Raw genomic sequence first — 20,926 nt, forward strand, 5'->3', positions numbered from 1 at the left:
CCCAGTGCAGGAGGCCGGACAACCCTCCACGTTAGAGGCCCATCAGGGCGGACCACCAGGGTCTCGAAGCAGAGCGTTTCCATTAGAGAAACACCAGACTTATGCCTGGATCCTGGCAGAGCCCAAACGCCCGCCCGCCCGCCCAAGCAACACACAACCCGCATGGCGCGTCGCGCACTGGGCGCTGCCTGCCTACCACGCCGCGAGGAAAGCCGGGTGCAGTGGGACCCATCACCTGAAGGGCTATGCATCTGAGATGTAATGAAAAAACATGTATCTGGTCTTCGCCGTTGGTTCCTGGCTCCTAAAACCCTTGGAATTTCCCGATAGGAGAGTCCTCTCATTGTAAGGAGCCCCCCCTAGAGCGTACCGGAGTTTTTCACTGAGTGGACTCACAGTGGGGTCCCTAGGCTGCTTCGGGAGGGGGGCTGGAGATCGACTTCGATCATGTGGCAAATAATCACTACACCATGAAGCCCGGATACAACCCTGAGCAAGGTCTGGGGGCCTTCCGGGGCGGTGAACCCCTGCTGTGAGAGGCAGGTGGCATGCTCGCAGAGGGCACGGCAGCTCTGTGCCCTGCCCCAAACCCTGTCCTGTGCGTCACTTCCACTCGGCTGCTTCTGAGCTGCGTCCTTCATACCAAACCAGCAACAGTAACATGCAGCCCTTCCCTGCATTCTAGTCGTTCTAGCCAATCCCCAAACCTGAGGGGAGAGGTTGTGGAAACACCCATTTTTGTAGTTGGCCAGGCAGAAGTGTGGGTGGCCCGGGGACCCCGCTTACGGCTAGTGTCTAAGGTGGGGCAGTCTGTGGGACTCAGTTGTGCCAACTCCAGATAGTGTCAGAACTGAACGGACCCACGGGACACTCAGCTGTGCTGGAGACGTACTAAAAACGGACAGGACACAAGACTCGAGCGGGTCAGGTGTACAAAAGTGAACTGCATGAAATTTCTCCTGCTCAGTTGTCCCCGTGCCTCTGTCCACTTCTACGTTGGACACGGATTTGCTTTTCCTGCCAAAGCTCATTTGTGGACCGCCCAAATTCTTATTCTCCATCACTGCTTCTCACAGCACGCGTGGCACTCCCTGATGTTACTAGTAGCTTCCATCACCTGGAGCAGCTCACCCAGCAGATGGTGGAAAGGCCTGCCTGCCAAGACACTCACGGAGCCGTTCCTCCTGCAGCTGGGACGTGTCAGCCTGGAGGCCTATAGGTGAGACAGGCATGGCCCCTGTTACTGTCATGCCAAAGGACTCCCAAGGAGTTTCTGCTTCCCAATCTAGGACTCTGGGCTCTGCCGTCCCAAGGAAGAACTGCTTCCCCCAGATGACAATGGCCCCTTTGAACAACCAGTGGAGACTGTCCCCTGAATCAGCAGGGACAGAGTTACTGTACTGGCTAGTGTGACGGACTCCAACCACCATGAGACAACTGGATGACTACCATGCAGGACGACAGGGAAATCGACCTGCAACCTAGCACATTCACTAGGCACCTCTTGGTACTCAGTACTTTCAAGCTCAACTCTAAGAGGAGAAAACAAGGGAAGTCTTCTAAGACCAAGACTGTTAAGGTCTCAAATCTTTCTGGAAGGGAAGCTGAGGTCACCCAACCAGCCAAGGTGCTGGCTGAGGGCCAGGAACCAAGGCCCAGGCGATGGAAGAGGGGATGGATGCCAAGTAGATAGGGCCTTGCAACTCCATACAGAACAGGGAGGTGGCGGGCTCCCACCCCCTCCAGCACCCCCACTCTGTGTGACGAGCTGCAGTGCGTCAGCTGCACAAAGTCATGAAGGGCTGACCCCACCCTAGAGGAGAAGTCGGTTTCCCCCGGAGAGCAAGGCCGTGTGCGCTGTGGAGAGGCTCAGAGCACCACACAACACGCCCCTTAGGTCAGGCAGGCGCGCCACATCAGGTCTCAGTCAGTAACTGCGGGTGACGCGTGAGAACCAGAGGGGTGGGTGGTGCTGCCCGAGAGCCTTCAGATCGAGTCTCCCCTGCCTGCCCTGCACAAGGACCGTCCCAGGCTCCCTAATCCAGTCTTGGTGGACAGGAGGGCAAGGAGGGACATTTCTCTCCTTCTGACGGTGCTGCATGTGGCATCCCTGGCAGCTGACGCGTCTCCTGTGTGGCCTGGGTCCTGCTGGAGAAGCCCTGTGCCTGGGTCCCTGTGACAACTCCATTGACCTTGCAGCCCCCAGGCCAGCAGCTTCGGGCTGGGCTCCCGCACTGACAGAGCAATCAGATCCTTGCATTAAATCCCCCTTCTTTGGGCACCCAGAGTGGTTGCGGTTTCCCTGCCCGGGCTCAGACTCAGACAGGATCCTATTATTAGATGGAGGCGTCCTGGCTCAGGCTCCGGTTGGTCATGATGTATCTGTTCATCTTTCCTCATGAAAATTTTCACACAGCCACATGCTCACTATACGAACTAGATTTAACAAAGATTTTGCCATGTTTACTTAATACATATTTAAGTGTATGTATGTATTTTTCTGACCATAGAACCATTTCAAAGTATGATGTGGCTCATTTTTAATTTTTAATTAAAAAATTTTAATTTAAATTCCATTAACATATAATGTATCATTAGTTTCAGACACAGAGTTCAGTGATTCATCAGTTGCATATAACAACACCCAGCGCCCATCACATCCCGTGCCCTCCTTCATGCCCATCACCCACTTTCCCCATCCCCTCACCCCCCTCCCCTCCAGCAACCCTCAGTTTGTTACCTGGAGTTAAGAGTCTCTCATGGTTTTTCTCCCCCTCTGATGACTTCCCATTCAGTTTTCTCTCCCTTCCCCTGTGATCCTCTATGCTGTTTCTTAAGTTCCACATAGGAGTAAAATCATATAATTGTCTTTCTCGGATTGATTTATTTCACTTAGCATAATCCCCTCTAGTTCCATCCACGTCGCTACAAATGGCAAGATTTCATCCTTTCTGATGACTTAGAATTCCATCGTATATAATTACACCACATCTTTATCCATTCAGCTGCGGATGGACGTCTAGGCTCTTCCCAGTTTGGCTGTTGTGGACATTGCTGCTGTGAACATTGGGGTGCAGGTGCTCCTTTGGATCACTCCATGTGTATCTTTGGGGTAAATACCTAGTAGTGTGATTGCTGGGTCGTAGGGGAGCTCTATTTTTAACTTTTTGGGGAACCTCCATACCATTTTCCAGAGTGGCTGCACCAGTTTGCTTTCCCACCAACAGTGCACGAGGCTCCCCTTTCTCCACACCCTCACCAACGTCTGTCGTTTCCTGACTTGTTGATTGTAGCCATTCTGACAGGTGTGAGGTGGGATCTCAGTGTGGTTTTGATTTGTATTTCCCTGATTTCGCTCCTTATTCTTAATAATTCCGCGTACAAAGCCTAAGAAAGCAGCATTCTGTTACCTGTCAGCACACCCAAGATTTACAATTAACAACTCCCTTAAAACCTATTATCCAGCACAGATTCAGGTGTGCCCCCAGTGACCCCCTACACTATCTTCACAGCTGCTGTCCCTCAACTTAAGGACTAAGCTTCACCACTGCACTGGGTTCTGTCTCTGAGAGAACAGGCCCTCACGTTTGTTTTCCCATCGGTGCGCTCAAGCTGATGAGACTGGGTGAGCCGCTTGCACAGTATCTTCTTCCTCACGGTCTCATGCAATTTGTTCCTCCTCCGACAAGCCAAGAGCAGCCACCAGGGAGTCCGTGCGGTCCACACAGCAGCACCCCCAGACCCGAATGTCAGGCCACCGCTCCAAGCCCCATGGACAGTGCTTTGAGGATCCCAGTGGAGGACCCCTGGGCTGCAGAACGGTGGTTCTCTAACTGGCTCGACCCTGCCTAGTAATGAGCCAGCACTTTTCCATAAACAAGAATGTTCCCTCACCTGAGGGGATGACCTGTGGTTCCTCCATGGAGGGCAGGGCGATAATGATTAACTCTCGCGGGTACTGAGCTGGTGTGATGGTCACTTCTGCTGGTGGCTCCATGTGAGCCATCCCACGTGGGTATTTATTTATTCAGTATTTGGTAACCTACCACAGTTACTCTCCTTCTGGATGCAAAACTGAAGAGACACTGCCTGGGGTCCTGCCCCTGGGGCTGGTGACAATCCTGCCTTAGTGACAGGAAGCTGCAGAGCGCACAGCTCGGCGGAACAGGTGGAGAGGACAGTCCTGTCGGCTGATACACAGAGAATGCACGTGTGCCAGTGTTGTAGGCTACAAGGAAAATCTACCGTGGAAAGAAGCAGTCATTTGGAAAAAGGTTTTATATTAAAACCTATACCCAGCAGAATAAACGTGACATTCAAAGGTCTAAAACCACATGCAAATACTAAGAAACCGAGAAAGACCGAGGCAAGTGGCTATCTTTCTGTCTTTACCAGGCAAAGAGGTCTTTGTGTTCCACTGAAAACGTTGACGTACAATTCAATATAAATTCTAAGTCTGTCTTGGCTTTTCGCTAATGATAAAGCAAACTGGATAAAACTAAAAAAAAAAACACAAGGGCCGTTCACAAATAAAATAGTGTTGTGATTTTATTCTTTTTGATTTTGATGTGTTTTTGTCTTTAAACCAAGTTCCCATCTGTACACTTTAAGAAAATAAACAACAGGAAGCCAGTCTCTGCTCACTTATTGGAGGCAAGCAGGGCAGGCGCCTGTCACTCACGAGTGCGCACGTCACCTTATGAAGGTTAGGAGCTGAAACACATGGAAGTTACAGAGAAGATGCTCCATCTGGCTTGGTAGCATTGCAAAAAGATGAGAACACTTAATGAACGGCACTCGGGCTGGCATCTCAGGCACATGAAGAGACCAGGCACGGACTGTACGCCACGCCACGCCACGCCACGCGCCTTCCTTGGAAAAAGGGAAAAAGTATATCTTTTCCTCAAATAGAATTGTCATAGGTAAGAGCCACAAGGATTTTATTCATTGCTTAATCTTCTGGCAGCAGGATTTCTTTGAAGCAGAATCTAGAAATAAATAAAAATGACATAAAATAAAATCTAAAAAAACAAAAAAGACGTTAGAAGTCTTTGTGTGTCTTTTAAGAAGAATTTCAAAATTTTGAAACAGTGCCACTGAATTAATCTCAAAATGGCAAAAATGACAATTAAGGTATACAATGGTTTAAAGTATGATGGTAAAGAAATCCCAGACAGATTACGTACTGGCTGGACATGATCTTTGCGCCCTGTGTGTGTGAGGGAAGGGAACTGAAGGCCCAGCGAGGGATGAAGCAAACGGTCCCCACGCTTCCTGCTAAGGACACTGTCCACACGTCTGAGGCGCCTTCACTCATGCTGGTCCTTCTGATGCTGCTGCTGACGGCTGATTACGAAGACTGAAACTAACAACACTTACCCAGCCGAATGCCACAGGCGTTGCTATGTTATCTCACGTCCCTCGTGTGCAGTGTATTATTGTAAAAAACGAAGAAGAACTCTGTTACCTGGAGGCGCCCCTCCCAGTCTTCGCTGGATCATTTCTAAATGATGGATATATTCCGTCAGGGAATGTTCAGGATCTTGAGAGGCAGTCAGGGATCTTTCTGATCTTGAATTTGGGGATGGAGTGGATCTTCAAACAAACAAAGAGTGAAAGTCAACGGATGGTGAACGCAGCCAGCACGCGGACAGGCGGTGGGGTACAGATCCTTTCTTCACCACATAATAAAACAGTAAAGTGTGTGTATTTGTGGGTGCGTGTATGTATACACGTCTGCATGAGATCTCGACGCCCAACACGAGGCTCAAGCTCAAGACCCTGAGGTCAAGAGTCACACGTTCCACCAACGGACCCACCCAGGCGCCCCAAAACTAAGGCATTTTTTAAAAGTGCTACGAAGGGGGCGCCTGGGTGGCACAGCGGTTAAGCGTCTGCCTTTGGCTCAGGGCGTGATCCCGGCGTTGTGGGATAGAGTCCCACATCAGGTTCCTCTGCCGGGAGCCTGCTTCTTCCTCTCCCACTCTCCCTGCTTGTGTTCCCTCTCTCGCTGGCTGTCTCTATCTCTGTCAAATAAATAAATAAAATCTTAAAAAAATAAAAATAAAAAAATAAAAGTGCTACAAATGCTTAAAAAACCAACTTCTAGGAATGCCTGGGCGGCTCAGTTGGTTAAGCGTCTGCCTTTGACTCAAGTCATGGTCCCGGGGTCCTGGGATCAAGTCCCGCATTGGGCTCCCTGCTCAGGGGGAGTCTGCTTCTCCCTCTGCTCATACTCTCTCGTGCTCACTCACTCTCTCAAATAAATAAAATCTTTAAAAACAAAAACCAACTTCTATAAAATGTCTCAGAGTTAAAATGAGAAAAAATTATTACATATTATTTATTTAAAAAGGATTATTTATTTAAGAGAGAAAGAGTACATTCACGCATGAGGGCGGGCACACCGGGGGAGAGGCAGAGGGGAGGGAAAATCTCCAGCAGACTCATGCTGAGCATGGAATCCGATGCGGGGCTCAATCTCACGACCCTGAGATCATGACCTGAGCAGAAGTCAAGAGTCAGACATTTAACCGACTGAGCCACCCAGGTTCTCCAACAATGTTACTTAATTCATGAAATTTTCAAGTATAAGTGCGTTACCCCAACTAGATTACGCAGCTCTTTCCCTCAGACTCCCCCCCACAGTGCCCTGAGGGTGACCCAACTACCCACTGGCCTTTCCTTGATCATCCCAAACTGCCGTCGTCACTTGGGGCACAACGCACCCGATCCAGTCTATGCAGCACCCTTCCTCCAAGTCCTCTGCTCTGCGTCCTTCATTTTCTCTTCCGGGTAGGCACATGCCTTACTCATCCTTGCACCACCCACATAAAAGAGGCCTCGGCTGCTACGGACTCTTCTGAAAACCATCACCACCCAGACACCGGGTGCCCCAGCCACCGGACCAGGAATCTCTGCCTTTCCCACAGAGAGCTGGGCCTCCGGGCCCCCAGGGACTCATGTGTACTCCCTGCCTTGCTTGAGGCCAGGCCAAAGCCAGAACTTCCAAAATACATCTCCCTGAGGAATCCCACACGTCGGCAGGACATCATCAGTGCAGGAGATCAAAAGTCAGCCGCACACTGAGCTGGAGTGCACGTCTGCACCGTGCGTACAGACGGCCTCTCCGGTCAGGACCCCAGAGACCGTCATGCTCAGAAGTGCGATGTGCACAGAGATGCCACCGCCAACCAGGGCAAGGCGTGAAGGCGCACATGCCGGTGCGTCCTCCCATCCAGTCAGTAGCACCTGTGGAGGACAGTGCTGCCACCCTAAGGGCAGAGCACGCTTTGGAAAGCACGCTCAGAGAAACAGAAGACTCTGGACGTGTAGACAAACACCCGCAAAGACACAAACTGAACTTCGCTGTGTTACAAATCTTGGAAAAATCATGGTTGAGAGAACAAATTAAATGACTTGTAACCAGAGTCCCTCATCCAGTGTGTGAGTGGGGTGTTCACACGGTTCACTCTGCAGAAATTAAACCCCAGGCCCGTCTTTCACGATAATACCGGGATGAGAAGCCGCAGCCACAGCCACACCCCCTCCTCCCCACCGCGGCCTCGGGCTTGCCAATCCACACAGCCGCGGCTCAGCCCGCTGAACCCCGATCACCGCAATGTTGAAACAAACTTGCATTCTACCATCCAGCCACAAGGTCTCTTGCTGTTTTCACTGAAAGGGGCTTTTTCCCCCACAGGTAACCTGTGGATTTCAACTGCCAACTGAGTAGTAAGTAGAGAGATGACACCATGTGTGCAAAACACCCAAATCCCACAGAAAAGAGATCAAGTCAGTTAAGCCCACGTGCACGTCTGGGTAGGGGCCCAGCGGCTGGAGACAGCCCCATGCACAGCGGCTTGCCTGCAGGTCCGTCTATGGAGGAAACGCAGTCTGGAAGCATACTCACCTTTCCCTCCCACATGGGGAGGCCTTGGGCACACGGTCCCCGGCGTGGCTGGAGGACGCATCCCGGGTTGGTGGGGATGTGCTGGTTTTGGGTGGAGGCTGTTGCCGTGGCACTGGGAATCCTTCCCCCACAGCCATTGAACAACAAAGGGATTAGGAATAGAGACGAATATCTTTTAGTAGGAAGGCCCCTCTACCAAAATTTAAAGTTTATAAACATTTAAGAGTCTGCAGGGCAATTTCAAAACATTTTTTAAATACCCAATTTATAAAACTTATGTTTTAAGTAGCTCTAGAGAAAACCTGAGTTTTGATCACCTGTATTCTGCCCCTGCAGGTCTGACCTAACCCCAGCATCCATAAGGGCAGCGCCCCCAGGGGAGCGCTCTGTGAACTCACAGAGCCAGCAGGATGCTCTCCACCCACCACTCACCGCCCCCACGCTTCCCCCTGGCTTTGAGGAGGGGGCTCTGGAGGAGGGAGAAACAGAACCTGAGACCACCAGGTGTACCTGGTGTGGGAACAAACTCTCCTAAACACCTGAAAGCCCAAGTAACAATTGGTGGCCAGGGAAGCCCAGCTGCCGAGGGTCTGACTGCCTCCCCTCCAGGCACCTGAAGCCCCTGCAGGACCAGGGGCCGCGTCCCGCTGTGAGTGGGGAGTTCTCTGCACATGTTTACACTCAGGGCAGGGCCCCATGGAAGGCCTGCTCTTGGGCGGCCAGCCCAGGCAGTGGAGCTCCCAAAGGAGAGACGCAGCCCTGAAGCAAACCTTTTATTAAGCCTGAGTTATTCATCCATGTCTTTAGCACTTCTACCTTGTTTCAACCATTAAACGGTCTTCCCTGCGCTTCCCAACATTGCAACCACCTTCCATCAGAAGCCACCTTGCCTCACTGATGGCCCCACTAGCTGAATGTACGGGTTTCCTGTGTGCTTTACTGGGCTCCTACTAGGCCCACCTGGACGGAGCGCTCGGCCTGGCACAATGGCTCCTTTCCGATCTACCTCTTGCCACTTCTTAACCAAGAAACGTAACCTACAAAGAAAACAAAGGACACAAAACATTGGAAACTAGAGCAAAACAGTTGTGAGAAAAGAACTGAAAATCCGGACATGACCGACACCTGGAATCAGACTCGGGTGGGACCCCATTGTCTGCGGTGACCCTGATGCCCATGCCACCAGCACCTTTCTGGCCACGGCGCTACCCTGATGCCCACCAGCCCGGGGTCTCACAGACCCCAGTTCTGAAAGTCTGCAATACCTGCTCCCTAGCGCCACTAGACGGCTCAGGATAAAAGGAGCAAGACAGAGGCCCTTGCCCTCAGGTGCTCTTAGTCAGACAGGGAGCGGGGGTGTCAGGGTGAGGAGCGCCAGAGGTCGGTGCCCAGAGTGCAGTGATGCAGGGCTCCCTGGCCCCTCCTGGGAGCCCCTCCGTGGCTTAGCAGACGCCCTTCAGAGACAGCCTTCCTGCCAGCTGCTCCTTCTAAGCACCACTGCCTCTCTGACCGTGCATCCTCCTGGAAGACACGTTCTGATTCTCGCCAAAACCACAGCTGCTGAAAATGCTCTGCCCCTTGACAGGAAGGCTGAAGGCAGGGCCTGGGCCTGGTCACCTGCCCCACACTGCATCTGGCAGGCTTCCTGGCACAGGGCATTCTCTCCAAACATGCAGGATGGATGGATGGACAGACAGATAGGTGATGGGTGGTCAGTCTGTGGTCAGAACTCAGAGATGAGGGGATGAAGTGCCCTGAGGCTGAGGGCTGAGAGCAGGAGAGCAAGGAGGCCAGGCAGCCTCCCACCTCTGCTGGACCAGACTGGCCGGGTGCCAGGTCTCTGCAGGGACAGGGCTCCCTCTGTCCTCCGCAGCGCAGTCGGGAGAAGCCAGGGAAGCCAGCCCACCTGGCTGCTGCGCTGGGCGTTTGGCCCACACAGACAACCAGTGTGGGGTCTGAGGAAGGCACCTTGTGGGCAACACAGAGCAGACACAGTGCTAACAATTCTTAGTGGGACAAACATTTGTGGAAATTCGGCAAATCTTAAAATTATAACATAAAATGGATTTTCATCACTCTTAATTCCCATTCATACCAGTCTCACATACCTGCCCCCAAAACGACACCCTGTGTCAACAACACCTGGGACACTGAGTGGTGCCTGGGACTGGCAGGACCCGCATGCCCTGCCCTCCCCCAGGGAGTGGGCTCATAGCCAGGATGAGAACACCACACACGGCCACCACCCCGCATGGCTCCCATGCTCTGGTGGACCTGGCCCCTTTCATGGAGCACACATTTCGCTAAAGTACAGGCAACCGAAATGTGAAGCCGTGAAATGCAGTTTCAAACTCCGACAGATGTGCCTGTCATCAGAAGGAATCCGGACACCAGGGCTGTAGAGGGGCAAGGCATTGTTTTGTGATAAAAAGGCACCTTCTGAAACTAAGGTGGGTGACAGTTCTGCACAACATGGTCTCTTGAAGGCAAGTGTCACTCAGAGGAGAGCGTCATTAGAGTGAGACAAGCCCAAATACTCAGCATGCCTCCTGCCCACAAAGACGTGGTGGCGGCACGAGCCTCAGCGCTACCTTAATATTGCGATTACCACCCTGACGGCAGTCCGAAACTTCGTAAAAGGGCGAGATGTGGTAATCTTCTTATCTGCTTTGGAAGGAAACACTCCCAAATGAGCGATCATGGAGAGTGTTTCTTGTTCAGAGTCCTGGAATCCACCAATCAATAGTAAAAGATACTTCTTTTGATAAATCAGAGCTTTTCTGAAGCTTTCTGCTCTCAAATAATGCAGGTACAATTTCTCTATCTGAAAGGGGAAAAAAAAAGTCAAACAATCATGAAACAAAGACATCTTGCTGACAGACGTACAGCACGTTTCTACTGTTGTGCTGTTGTGTTCCACCAATCAATAGTAAAAGATACTTCTTTTGATAAATCAGAGCTTTTCTGAAGCTTTCTGCTCTCAAATAATGCAGGTACTTTCTCTATCTGAAAGGGGAAAAAAAAAGTCAAACAATCATGAAACAAAGACATCTTGCTGACAGACGTACAGCACGTTTCTACTGTTGTGCTTTATAAAGAACCAGACGGGGCACCTGGCCGGCTCAGTCAGTGAAGCGTGCAACTATGGATCTCAGGGTCATGAGTTCGAGCCCCACATGAGGTGTAGAGAGGACTTAAATAAATAAGTATATCTTAGAGGCGCCTGGGTGGCTCAGTCGTTAAGCGTCTGCCTTCGGCTCAGGCCATGATCCCAGGGTTCTGGGATCAAGTCCTGCATTGGGCTCCCTGTTCAGCAGGGAGCCTGCTTCCTCCCTCTCCCACTCCCCCTGCTTGTGTTCCCTCTCTTGCTGTCTCTCTCTCTCTCTCTCAAATAAATAAAATCTTAAAAAAAAAAAAGTATATCTTAAAAAAAATTAAACTAAAAAGAACCACACCGTTTCTCCCTTCAGCAAATTGTTATAGAAGTAAGCCCTGCATGACATCTGTCACCAGGGACAGCCTTGCTGGGCAGAGTTTGACAAAAGGCAGACCAGACATCCTTTCCAAGCCTCAGAGGAGACCCCCCAAAGGCCCCATGAATCTGACCACTAGGTGAGGTGCACACCCGGGGTGGGATGGGGTCTCATCCCTAGGCCCTCAGGACATTTCGGGGGTTGTGGGAAACCCCTGAAGCCATACACAGAGGCACATCCTTATATCCTAATATTCTAACACGCATTTTTCCCTCAAGAGAGGACTCAGAGCTCGCACCCCAGGGGCAAACACAAATGACCAACGAATCCCCAGTCTGGGTGTTTTCAGGCTGTGGAGACTTACCTAATATGATTCCAAGCCTGACACCCTTAACTTGTGAGCACAGACACAAGATATTTGTACAGAATAACAGCAGGTTTCAAAAGGAGGCGTATTCACTTTAACTGCTCTTCTCTGTGACGTCTCAATGTCTCCCTACTGCAAAGAGACATACTGGGACAGCTATGCTCAGGCAAAGAAGAACCCCACCATCACGAGAATGCTTTCACGGCTACAATAAACAAACCAGGATTTTTAAAAGTACCAACTGTCACACATCTGTCAGGCCCACAGAACACACCCCACCGAGAGCAGACCCCGTGGACTCTGGGTGATGACGACCTGTCAGTGTGGGCTCACTCAGGTGATGGTTGTCAACACTGGGGGACAAGAAATACGTGGGAACTCTCTGCACCTTCCCCTCAATTCTGCTGTGAACCTTAAGCTGCTCCAGAATTACTAAATCCCCCCCCCCTTTTTTAAAGAGAGCGTGAGTGAGCATGCAGGGGGGAGGCAAGGGGAGAGGAAGAGAGAATCCCAAGCAAACTCCCTGCTGAGCACAGAGCCTAACATGAGGCTCAATTCCAGGACCCTGAGATCACAACACCTGAGCCGAAATCAAGAGTCGGGACACTAAGCGACTGAGCTACCCCGACCTCCCTAGAAATAGAAAGTCTTACACACACATCAAGGGCACACGTGGATGACACCGCACACACCCAGCGTGGCCCTCAGGGCTGGCCTTACTTGCACGCTGCAGGTGCTTCCCTCCTCGCGTGCGACTGCTGCGGGCAGTGCTGGGCCGGGCTGTCGCGCTGAGCTCTGCAAAACCGTCCCATCCTCCTTCCACAAAGACTTGTCCGGCCTCTGTAACAAACCACAGATGACGTCGTCTACACAGCTGCTCCAACAGAAGATCGCCGTGAGAAAAACGGCCGAGGGCAGAGTCAGCACCTCTACCCCAGGGTCAGGGTCATGTTCACACAGCTCGTTTCTTCCTTGGCTGCTCCCCCAGGATGCTCTGGGTAGGAGGCGGCTGGGAGCACGTCTCCCAAATCCCACAACATGGGCCATCCTGGTCCATCTTTGGCATCTTTTCAGATGCCCAAGCTGTTATGTGATATCATCAGATGATTAACTCACGGGTGGTTACTGCATACCAATTACTGAAATATGACTGCACAAAAGGTATGTTTTTATTAAAAACAAACCCCAAATACCTGTGAAAGAACACCGAATTCAAAGCAATAAGCCTGTTGGACACAGTCTCTGGTCCTAGAAATGCTAACTCCTAACAGGTCTGAGTCCCTAGTTTTACTGAAGCACCAACAAATCACACACCTGGAAACCTCAGCAAGGGCCCCATGTGGGCACCGTGGACGCTGAGCAGCTGTCATGACCAGGCAGCACACCCAACATATGCAGCGTGGCCTGGCTACCATGGTATCCAGCATGCCCAGAGCTCCAGTGGGGACCCGTTTACAGAGGAGGGTCTCACAGTGAGGACAGCAAAGTGGCTGCCCACACTGGATGACCAGAGGGAGTTCCGGGCACTTGGGCCACAAGCACGATGACCTCCATCCTGCAGTTTGGAACAGGAATCAAAGGCAGCCTGGTCACACCAGCCCCCAGCTCCAGGGCACAGCTGAGAGGAGAAGCCTGTGACAAAGGTGACCCTGTGGAAGGGCTCTCATGGGACCCTGATGAGGAAGGGGAAAAAGACTAGATGTTTGTTTTCATGGTCCTAAAACACAGCCTGGTCATTTGTGGAAAGAGACTCTCTAGGAATCAAAATTATCTTGGACACAAAGGAGAAAATGTTCCAATTCACTCTCAGCCTGTGATTTACTCACTACAAATATTTACTTTTCAGGCGCACCTGGGTGGTTCAGTTGGTTAAGCATCTACCTTCAGCTCAGGTCATGATCTCATCAGCGTCCTGGGATCCAGCCCCACGTCAGGCTCCCTGCTTAGTGTGGAGTCCGCTTCTCCCCCTCCCTCTGCCTTCCCCCCATTTGTGCTCCCTCTCTCAAATAAATAAAAACTTTAAAAATTCAATATTTCCTCCAATGAAAGCAAAAATTAACAAGTTGGACTACATCAAACTAAAAAGCTTTTTTTTTTTTTAAGATTTTATTTATTTATTTGACAGAGATAGAGACAGCCAGCAAGAGAGGGAACACAAGTAGGGGGAGGGGGAGAGGAAGAAGCCAGGCTCATAGCGGAGGAGCCTGATGTGGCTCGATCCCACAACGCCGGGATCACGCCCTGAGCCGAAGGCAGACGCTTAACCGCTGTGCCACCCAGGCGCCCCCTAAAAAGCTTTTATACAGTAAACCATCAACAAAACAAATAATATATCCAATAGGGAATGAACATCCAAAATACACTTAAAAACTCATATACAACTCAATATAAAAAAAAACAATCCAATGAGAAGAAAACCTGGACATTTGTCCAAAAAATACATACAAAAGCTGATAGACACCTGAAAAAAATGCTCAACATCACTCAGCATCGGGGAAAGGCAAATCCAAAACACGATGAGACACCACCTCACACCAGTCAGAATGGCTAAAAACGACAAGTCAGGAAACGACAGATGTTGGCGAGGGTGTGGAGAAAGAGAAGCCCTCCTGTACTGTCGGTGGGAGTGCAAGCTGGTGCAGCCACTGTGGAACAGTATGGAGGTTCCTCAGAAAGTTGAAAATAGAGCTACCCTACGACCCAGCAATTGCACTACTAGGTATTTACCCAAAGAAAATTAAAATACAGATTCAAAGGGTTACAAGCACCCTGATGTTTGTAACAGCATTATCTACAGCAGCCCAACTATGGAAACAGCCCAGGTGTCCATCGACAGATGAATGGATAAAGACGATGTGGTTCACACACACAATGAAATATTACTCAGCCACTAAAGAAGAATGAAATCTTGCTATTTCTGACAACACAGATGGACCTCAACGGCATTACACAAAATGAAAGAAGTCAAAAGTCACAGAAAAATACCAATACCATATCATCTCACTTATATGTGGGATCTAAAAAACCAAACCAAACAAACGAACAAAACAGACTCACAGAAACACAGAACAAATTGGCTGGTGGTCAGAGGGGAGGAGGGCCAGGGGGTGGACAAAACAGATGAAGGGGACGAAGAGGTGCAAATGTCCAGTCATTAGGATGACACTGCACAGTGAGCAATGAGGAACACTGTGACAACTCTGTGTGGTGACAGACAGAAACTAGACTCCCAGTGGCCACGGTTTCGTGACAGATGCAAGTGTCAAATCACCGCGTTATACACCCGAAACTAGTACAGTATTGTATGTCAATTAATCTTCAATAAAATAATTTATTTCCTGATTTCCTTATTAACTTTCATAGAAAGGATAAAAGTGTTCTACTAGTGACTGGGCTTTTAGTCCCATAGGCACAACAGGACGCCTTCAACACTGGACCTCCAAATGCTTCTGACAAGTCCCAGAGAAGCAGACAGGGTTGTGAATGGTGCTAATGGCAGCTTTCATCAAGATTAAAACATGGAGCCGTTATTAACTTCTCACATCAGGGAACTCAAGTCCTGGGTCTGAGTAGGGTTGGACCCTACTTCCCAAGTACAGAGGTACCTTACCTACCAACAGAGCTTCAAAGCAGACAAAGCAAAGCTGGACGGAGCTTGAAAACAGACAAATTCACTATTCTACTTAGAGATGTCAACATCCCCCTCGCGGTGACTAAGGACAGGAGGAAGCAGCTTAGTAAGGCTACAGGAGATCTGAATGATCTTCATGAGGCCCTCCACCAACACCAGAAACATGAAGTCCATCACTAAAAACCTTCCCCCAAAAGACCCATACTAGGCCCACGTGGTTCCACTGGTGAATTTAAATAAATATTTAAGGAAGAAATAAATGCCAGCTCTAGGAAATCTCTTCCAGAAATTAAGAAGAGGAGGGAACGTGTCCCCACTTATGAGGCCAAAACTAGACAATACAAAAACAAAAACAAAAAAACCCTCCAGATTAACATCCCTCATGAACGCAGAAGCAAAAATGCTCAAGAAAATACAGGCAAACTGAATCCAACAATATGTAAAAATAGTTAAGACACCACGACTGCCCGGGGCTTTTCCCGGCACCACAACATAGAGTCCACATCCAAAAATCAACGTAATACACCATGTTAGCTGAGTAACTAAGAAAAAAATGCATCATCTTATCAACAGGTGTAGAAAAATCATAACAAATTTAAACATTCATTCACGATAAAGCCTTCGCAAACTAAGACTCCGAAGGGAACTTCCTCAGCCCCAGGGCCTTCGCAGGAGCACCTGACAGATGGAAGCTCTGCCCCTAGGACTGGGAACCCCGCCAGCCTGTGTGAGAGGCAAGAAAAGAAAATCAAAAGTATTCACATTGGAAAGAAAATAGATCCCTACAGAAGAGCTCATCGGGTTGAAAAATGAGGTTAGCAAGGGAAACAGCACAAGGTGCACCTGTGAGCATGTTTCCGTACACGAGCTAGGAACAACTGGAAAACAAAAAGCTCGAAAAGTACTTTTTACAATAGCTCCCTGCAAAATGAAATATTAAGGTATCAATCTAACATGTTTTCAGAATCTGAACGCTGATTGCTACAACATATTTAAGAGATCCAAACACATGAAAGGACATGCAAGTTCTCAGATGGGAAGATTCAACGAAGCTAAGTTCACAGTTCTAGTGACAGAGCCAAGATGTCAACCCTTGCCTAAAACCCTTATGATAGCCTCACTGAAATGTAATTCACATGTTGTAAAATTTATCCTCTGAAAATGTACAAATCAATGGATTTTTAATAAATCCACAGAATACAATGATCACCACTCTGTAATTCATGTTTTCATCACCCCCAACCCCCCCCCCCACATCCCCAGCCCCAGGCAACCATTAATTTTTCTGCCTCCATGGTTCTGTGGCTCTGGACAAGCCACGTAAATAGGATCCTACAGCGAGGTGACACAGGCTCACCCACACTGAAGCCCTTAGCAATCGTTTAGTCCTTTTACTGACCAATAATCCCCTTTATGGATATGCCACGTTTTACTTACTTGTTCATTAATTAATGGACATTTGGAATATTTCCACTTTCAGGCAACAATGAATAATGGTGACAGGAAAGTCTAGGCACAAGTTTTTGTGTGGAACTGCTGGTAAGAATGGCCAGACCAATTTTCCAAACCAGCCGGGCCCTGTACCTCCCAGTTCCTCCCACATCCCAACCAACCAACCAGTAAGGTTCTAAAATTTATCTTCAAAAACAAAACAACTAGAATAGAATAGCCAAATAATTTGAAAACAGAAAAAAAATATTGGAGTATTCCCACTACTTGATACAAAGCTGTAATGTAACCCATGCTGCCTGGTCAACAGAACAGAAGAGAGAATCCAGACATACACGCACGTTTGTGGAATGACTTCTGACATCGGTACAAAGGAAAAAAAGAATCTTTCAACGTGTGCCGTAATAACTGGGTATCAACATGCATACAAATAATCCTTGACCTAACCCTCAGACAGAAAAAAAAATTAACTCAATATGGATCATAGACCTGAATGTAAAAAGTAAAACTACAAAACTCTTGACGTGATCCACACCAAAAAAAATCGACTTTATTAAAATTTATAAATTTTGTTCTGCAAAGGCTACCATCTCGACAGAGAGGGTGGCACAGACTGGGAGGAGAGATTATACATTCCCGATCTGACCATGCAGTCGCATCCACAACGTACAAACAACTCAGAACACCATAACATCAGAAAACAAACAATGCAATTTTAAAAGCGAGCAAGGGCTTTAAAGAACACTTCACCGAAGAACATACAGATAGCACTAGGCACCTGGCACCACGCTAGTGGAAAACGCACCACCAGCACCCAGCATGCAAACATAGCAACAGGACTCCCACGTTTTGGTGAAGTTCGGAAGAGAAGTGGTGTAGCCGCTGGACACACGGCGGGCTTCACATTCACGTCTTGGGGACCCCCCCCCCCACGCCCGGTATTCAGCCCAGAGCTACTGCTTCCAGGACCGCTGTCATCATCCAACACCAGAGACAACCCAGATACTCTGTTGAGGCACGTCTGTGCCCGGAACGCTGCTCGGCAGTACGAGCCCAGGATGGATCTTAGGTGCTTTAGGAAAGAAGTGAGGAGCCTCTAGGAGGACACACCGTGTACTCCCGCCTCTGTGACAGCCGGAAGCGGTGCACGGCGGTGAACAGCCAGGCCTTGCCTGCCGGCGGCCGGAGAACACCAAGTGCCGCTGCTGCGGGTTCTGCTAACACCGGCGGTTACGGGGATCACGGGTCAACCCATGCGTGAAACCTCAAATGACATCCTGCCAACAAGGAGGTTTTTACTGCACGTAAATTAAAAAATTACTTAAAAATTTTTTCACTGTAAAAAAAGCAAATCAAATTACAAACACAACCTAAATAGAAAAGAAATTAAGCATTCCAGGAAAAAAGTCTATCAAACTACATAATTAGGTAAAAGTCAGATTTCCTATCACAAACAGGTAAGGAACATTATCTCACAGCAAGAAGCACGTGCGTCCGCGTGTGTACCCGTGTCTGTGAAGAACGCAGACACGGGGCTGGAGCGCTAAGGTACTGTGGCGCCCCAGGGTGGCTCAGAGCGCGCAGCCCAGAGGGAGCCCCGTTTGCGCCGCCCCACGTCCCCCATGGAAGCGGGGACTACACTCCACACGCCGGGTCCCCCACGGAAGCGCCTACGTACACTCCGCACGCCGCGTCCCCCACGGAAGCGCCTACGTACACTCCGCACGCCGGCGTCCCCCACGGAAGCGCCTACGTACACTCCGCACGCCGCGTCCCCCACGGAAGCGCCTACGTACACTCCGCACGCCGCGTCCCCCACGGAAGCGCCTACGTACACTCCGCACGCCGCGTCCCCCACGGAAGCGCCTACGTACACTCCGCACGCCGCGTCCCCCACGGAAGCGCCTACGTACACTCCGCACGCCGCGTCCCCCACGGAAGCGCCTACGTACACTCCGCACGCCGCGTCCCCCACGGAAGCGCCTACGTACACTCCGCACGCCGCGTCCCCCACGGAAGCGCCTACGTACACTCCGCACGCCGCGTCCCCCACGGAAGCGCCTACGTACACTCCGCACGCCGCGTCCCCCACGGAAGCGCCTACGTACACTCCGCACGCCGCGTCCCCCACGGAAGCGCCTACGTACACTCCGCACGCCGGGTCCCCCACGGAAGCGCCTACGTACACTCCGCACGCCGCGTCCCCCACGGAAGCGCCTACGTACACTCCGCACGCCGCGTCCCCCACGGAAGGCTACACTCCACACACCGCGTCCCCCGGAAGCGCCTACGTACACTCCGCACGCCGCGTCCCCCACGGAAGCGCCTACGTACACTCCGCACGCCGCGTCCCCCACGGAAGGCTACACTCCGCACGCCGCGTCCCCCACGGAAGCGCCTACGTACACTCCGCACGCCGCGCTTCAACAGGTGCTGCTTCAGGGACTTCTCCAGCTGCGACACCGCCCGGCACAGCTCCGCCTTCTCCTGGGTCACTGTGCGCAGAGCTTTTGTCAGGGAGTCATTGTCTTTCAGGAGGACGTCCACCAGCTGGGTCTGTAGCTCTGCTGTCATTTTTTTCTGGAAAGGAGAAAACAAAAATAAATGTATACAAATTTGTTTGTTAAAAGGCATACACGTGCAGGACCTGGTGGCTCAGTCAGTGGTGACATGTCTGCCTTTGGCTCAGGGCATGATCCCAGGGTCCTGGGATAGAGTCCCACGTGGAGCTCCCTGCTCAGAGGGGAGCCTGCTTCTCCCTCTGCGTCTGCCTGCTGCTCCTCCTGCTTGTGCTCTCTCTCGCAAATAAATAAAATCTTTGTTTAAAAAAAAGGTACACTTGTTATTGTGTTTTTTACTGTTGGTTACTTTACATGTTTGGGGTTCAGTGGGAGCTTGTGGGGCTGGGCAGAGTGTCTATCTATGGGACAGAAAATAAAGTCATCAACTCACATTTCTTTCCATTCCTCCAGGAACAAGACTCTGCCCAACACTGGGCTGCACTAACAAAGCCAGTGTGCAACAGTACACGTTCTGATGGCTCACAGCTCCGTGAGCAGCACACACAGGGAACAGGGAACACCATGTGCTCATCCCTGAGGGGCCCAACACACAAGTCCCTTAAAACAAGTTCATTATCTCCACAATCGGAGTACTACTCAACCAACAGCTGGCTCCAGACGCTGACAGAGGCACTACCTCCTAGGACAGCACACCCCACACAGAGCCGTCATGCTCCGCAGGCACTCGGTTCATTCTCGTGCTGCTACACACATGCTGCTTTCACAATAAACAGCATGATTTCACAACTGCCAAGGAACATCTACCAGGAACCTGTGTCAGCAACCAGGACTTCTAAACACCTTCAGGCGCAGCTGACAGGGAGGTCAGAATTTTCCAGAAGGCCCTCGGGACTTCACTTCTGGCTCAGACTCTCAACTCAGGTGTACACGGAGCAGTCTGGGTCAGCAGGGGCCTGGGGGCACCTGCCCTGAGCACCACAGCCCTGCGCCCACTAGAGGGTACAACCGGAGTACTTGGCAAGGTCACACAGCTTTCCCAGGCCCCTGCTTGTTCTCACCCACGGTGGGCAGTCAGAGAGTAGAGGTGGCAGGGAGGGGTAAAAAAGGAACCATGCAGGGGGCCCCACCCCTCACCTGGGAAGAGCTGGGCGTGCTCAGCTCAGACTTGAGCTCCTCTAACGTGCGCAGTAAGGAAGACACTGCTTTCTCATTCGATGATGTCCAATCGCTAATTGTCCTGTAAAGATAAACAGACACTGAAAAGGCTTATGCAGATACCAACTGACAGTTACTCATGGCCCTGGGAACTCCGTGGAAGAAACAACAAATGGGGTCCAACACAGCTCCCAGGAGGACGTGGTTACGACTGCTTCCTTGAGCCATGCTCTACCCACAAAAGGCAGGGGCTCAGAGCCGCTCTACCGACAGTACCAGCCAGGACGTGATGCAGCCCTTTCACAGACAGTCTGTGAGGCCCAGAAACATCTGGCCACTGACCACAGACTACGGAGACTCCCTGAGCGCTGCTTTCTGCTGGGGTCTGTGTCGGGTGTAAGCACTGTCCGGAAGGAA

At 50.6% G+C, this 20,926-nt stretch overlaps 1 protein-coding gene across 4 annotated transcripts in view; it reads right to left on the reverse strand.

The window, feature by feature from the left end:
• Positions 1-4,530: 4,530 nt before the first annotated feature.
• Positions 4,531-20,926, reverse strand: part of PCNT (pericentrin) — a 131,382-nt gene continuing 114,986 nt past the window's right edge. For 3 of the 4 annotated variants that reach the window (XM_034654113.1, XM_034654121.1, XM_034654105.1), the window contains 8 exons: positions 20,489-20,591; positions 19,239-19,412; positions 12,473-12,592; positions 10,504-10,736; positions 8,873-8,949; positions 7,913-8,033; positions 5,468-5,595; positions 4,531-4,988 (listed from right to left, as the gene is read on the reverse strand). In XM_034654113.1, the coding sequence (XP_034510004.1) occupies positions 4,945-4,988; positions 5,468-5,595; positions 7,913-8,033; positions 8,873-8,949; positions 10,504-10,736; positions 12,473-12,592; positions 19,239-19,412; positions 20,489-20,591 (1,000 nt within the window). In that variant the 3' untranslated portion in view covers positions 4,531-4,944. Of the gene's footprint in view, positions 4,989-5,467; positions 5,596-7,912; positions 8,034-8,872; positions 8,950-10,503; positions 10,737-10,792; positions 10,919-12,472; positions 12,593-19,238; positions 19,413-20,488; positions 20,592-20,926 lie in introns of those variants that run through there. The other variant, XM_034654128.1, reaches the window with a different exon arrangement.

The sequence above is a fragment of the Ailuropoda melanoleuca genome, chromosome 1 (assembly GCF_002007445.2).
Source record: "Ailuropoda melanoleuca isolate Jingjing chromosome 1, ASM200744v2, whole genome shotgun sequence".
NCBI lineage: Eukaryota > Metazoa > Chordata > Mammalia > Carnivora > Ursidae > Ailuropoda > Ailuropoda melanoleuca.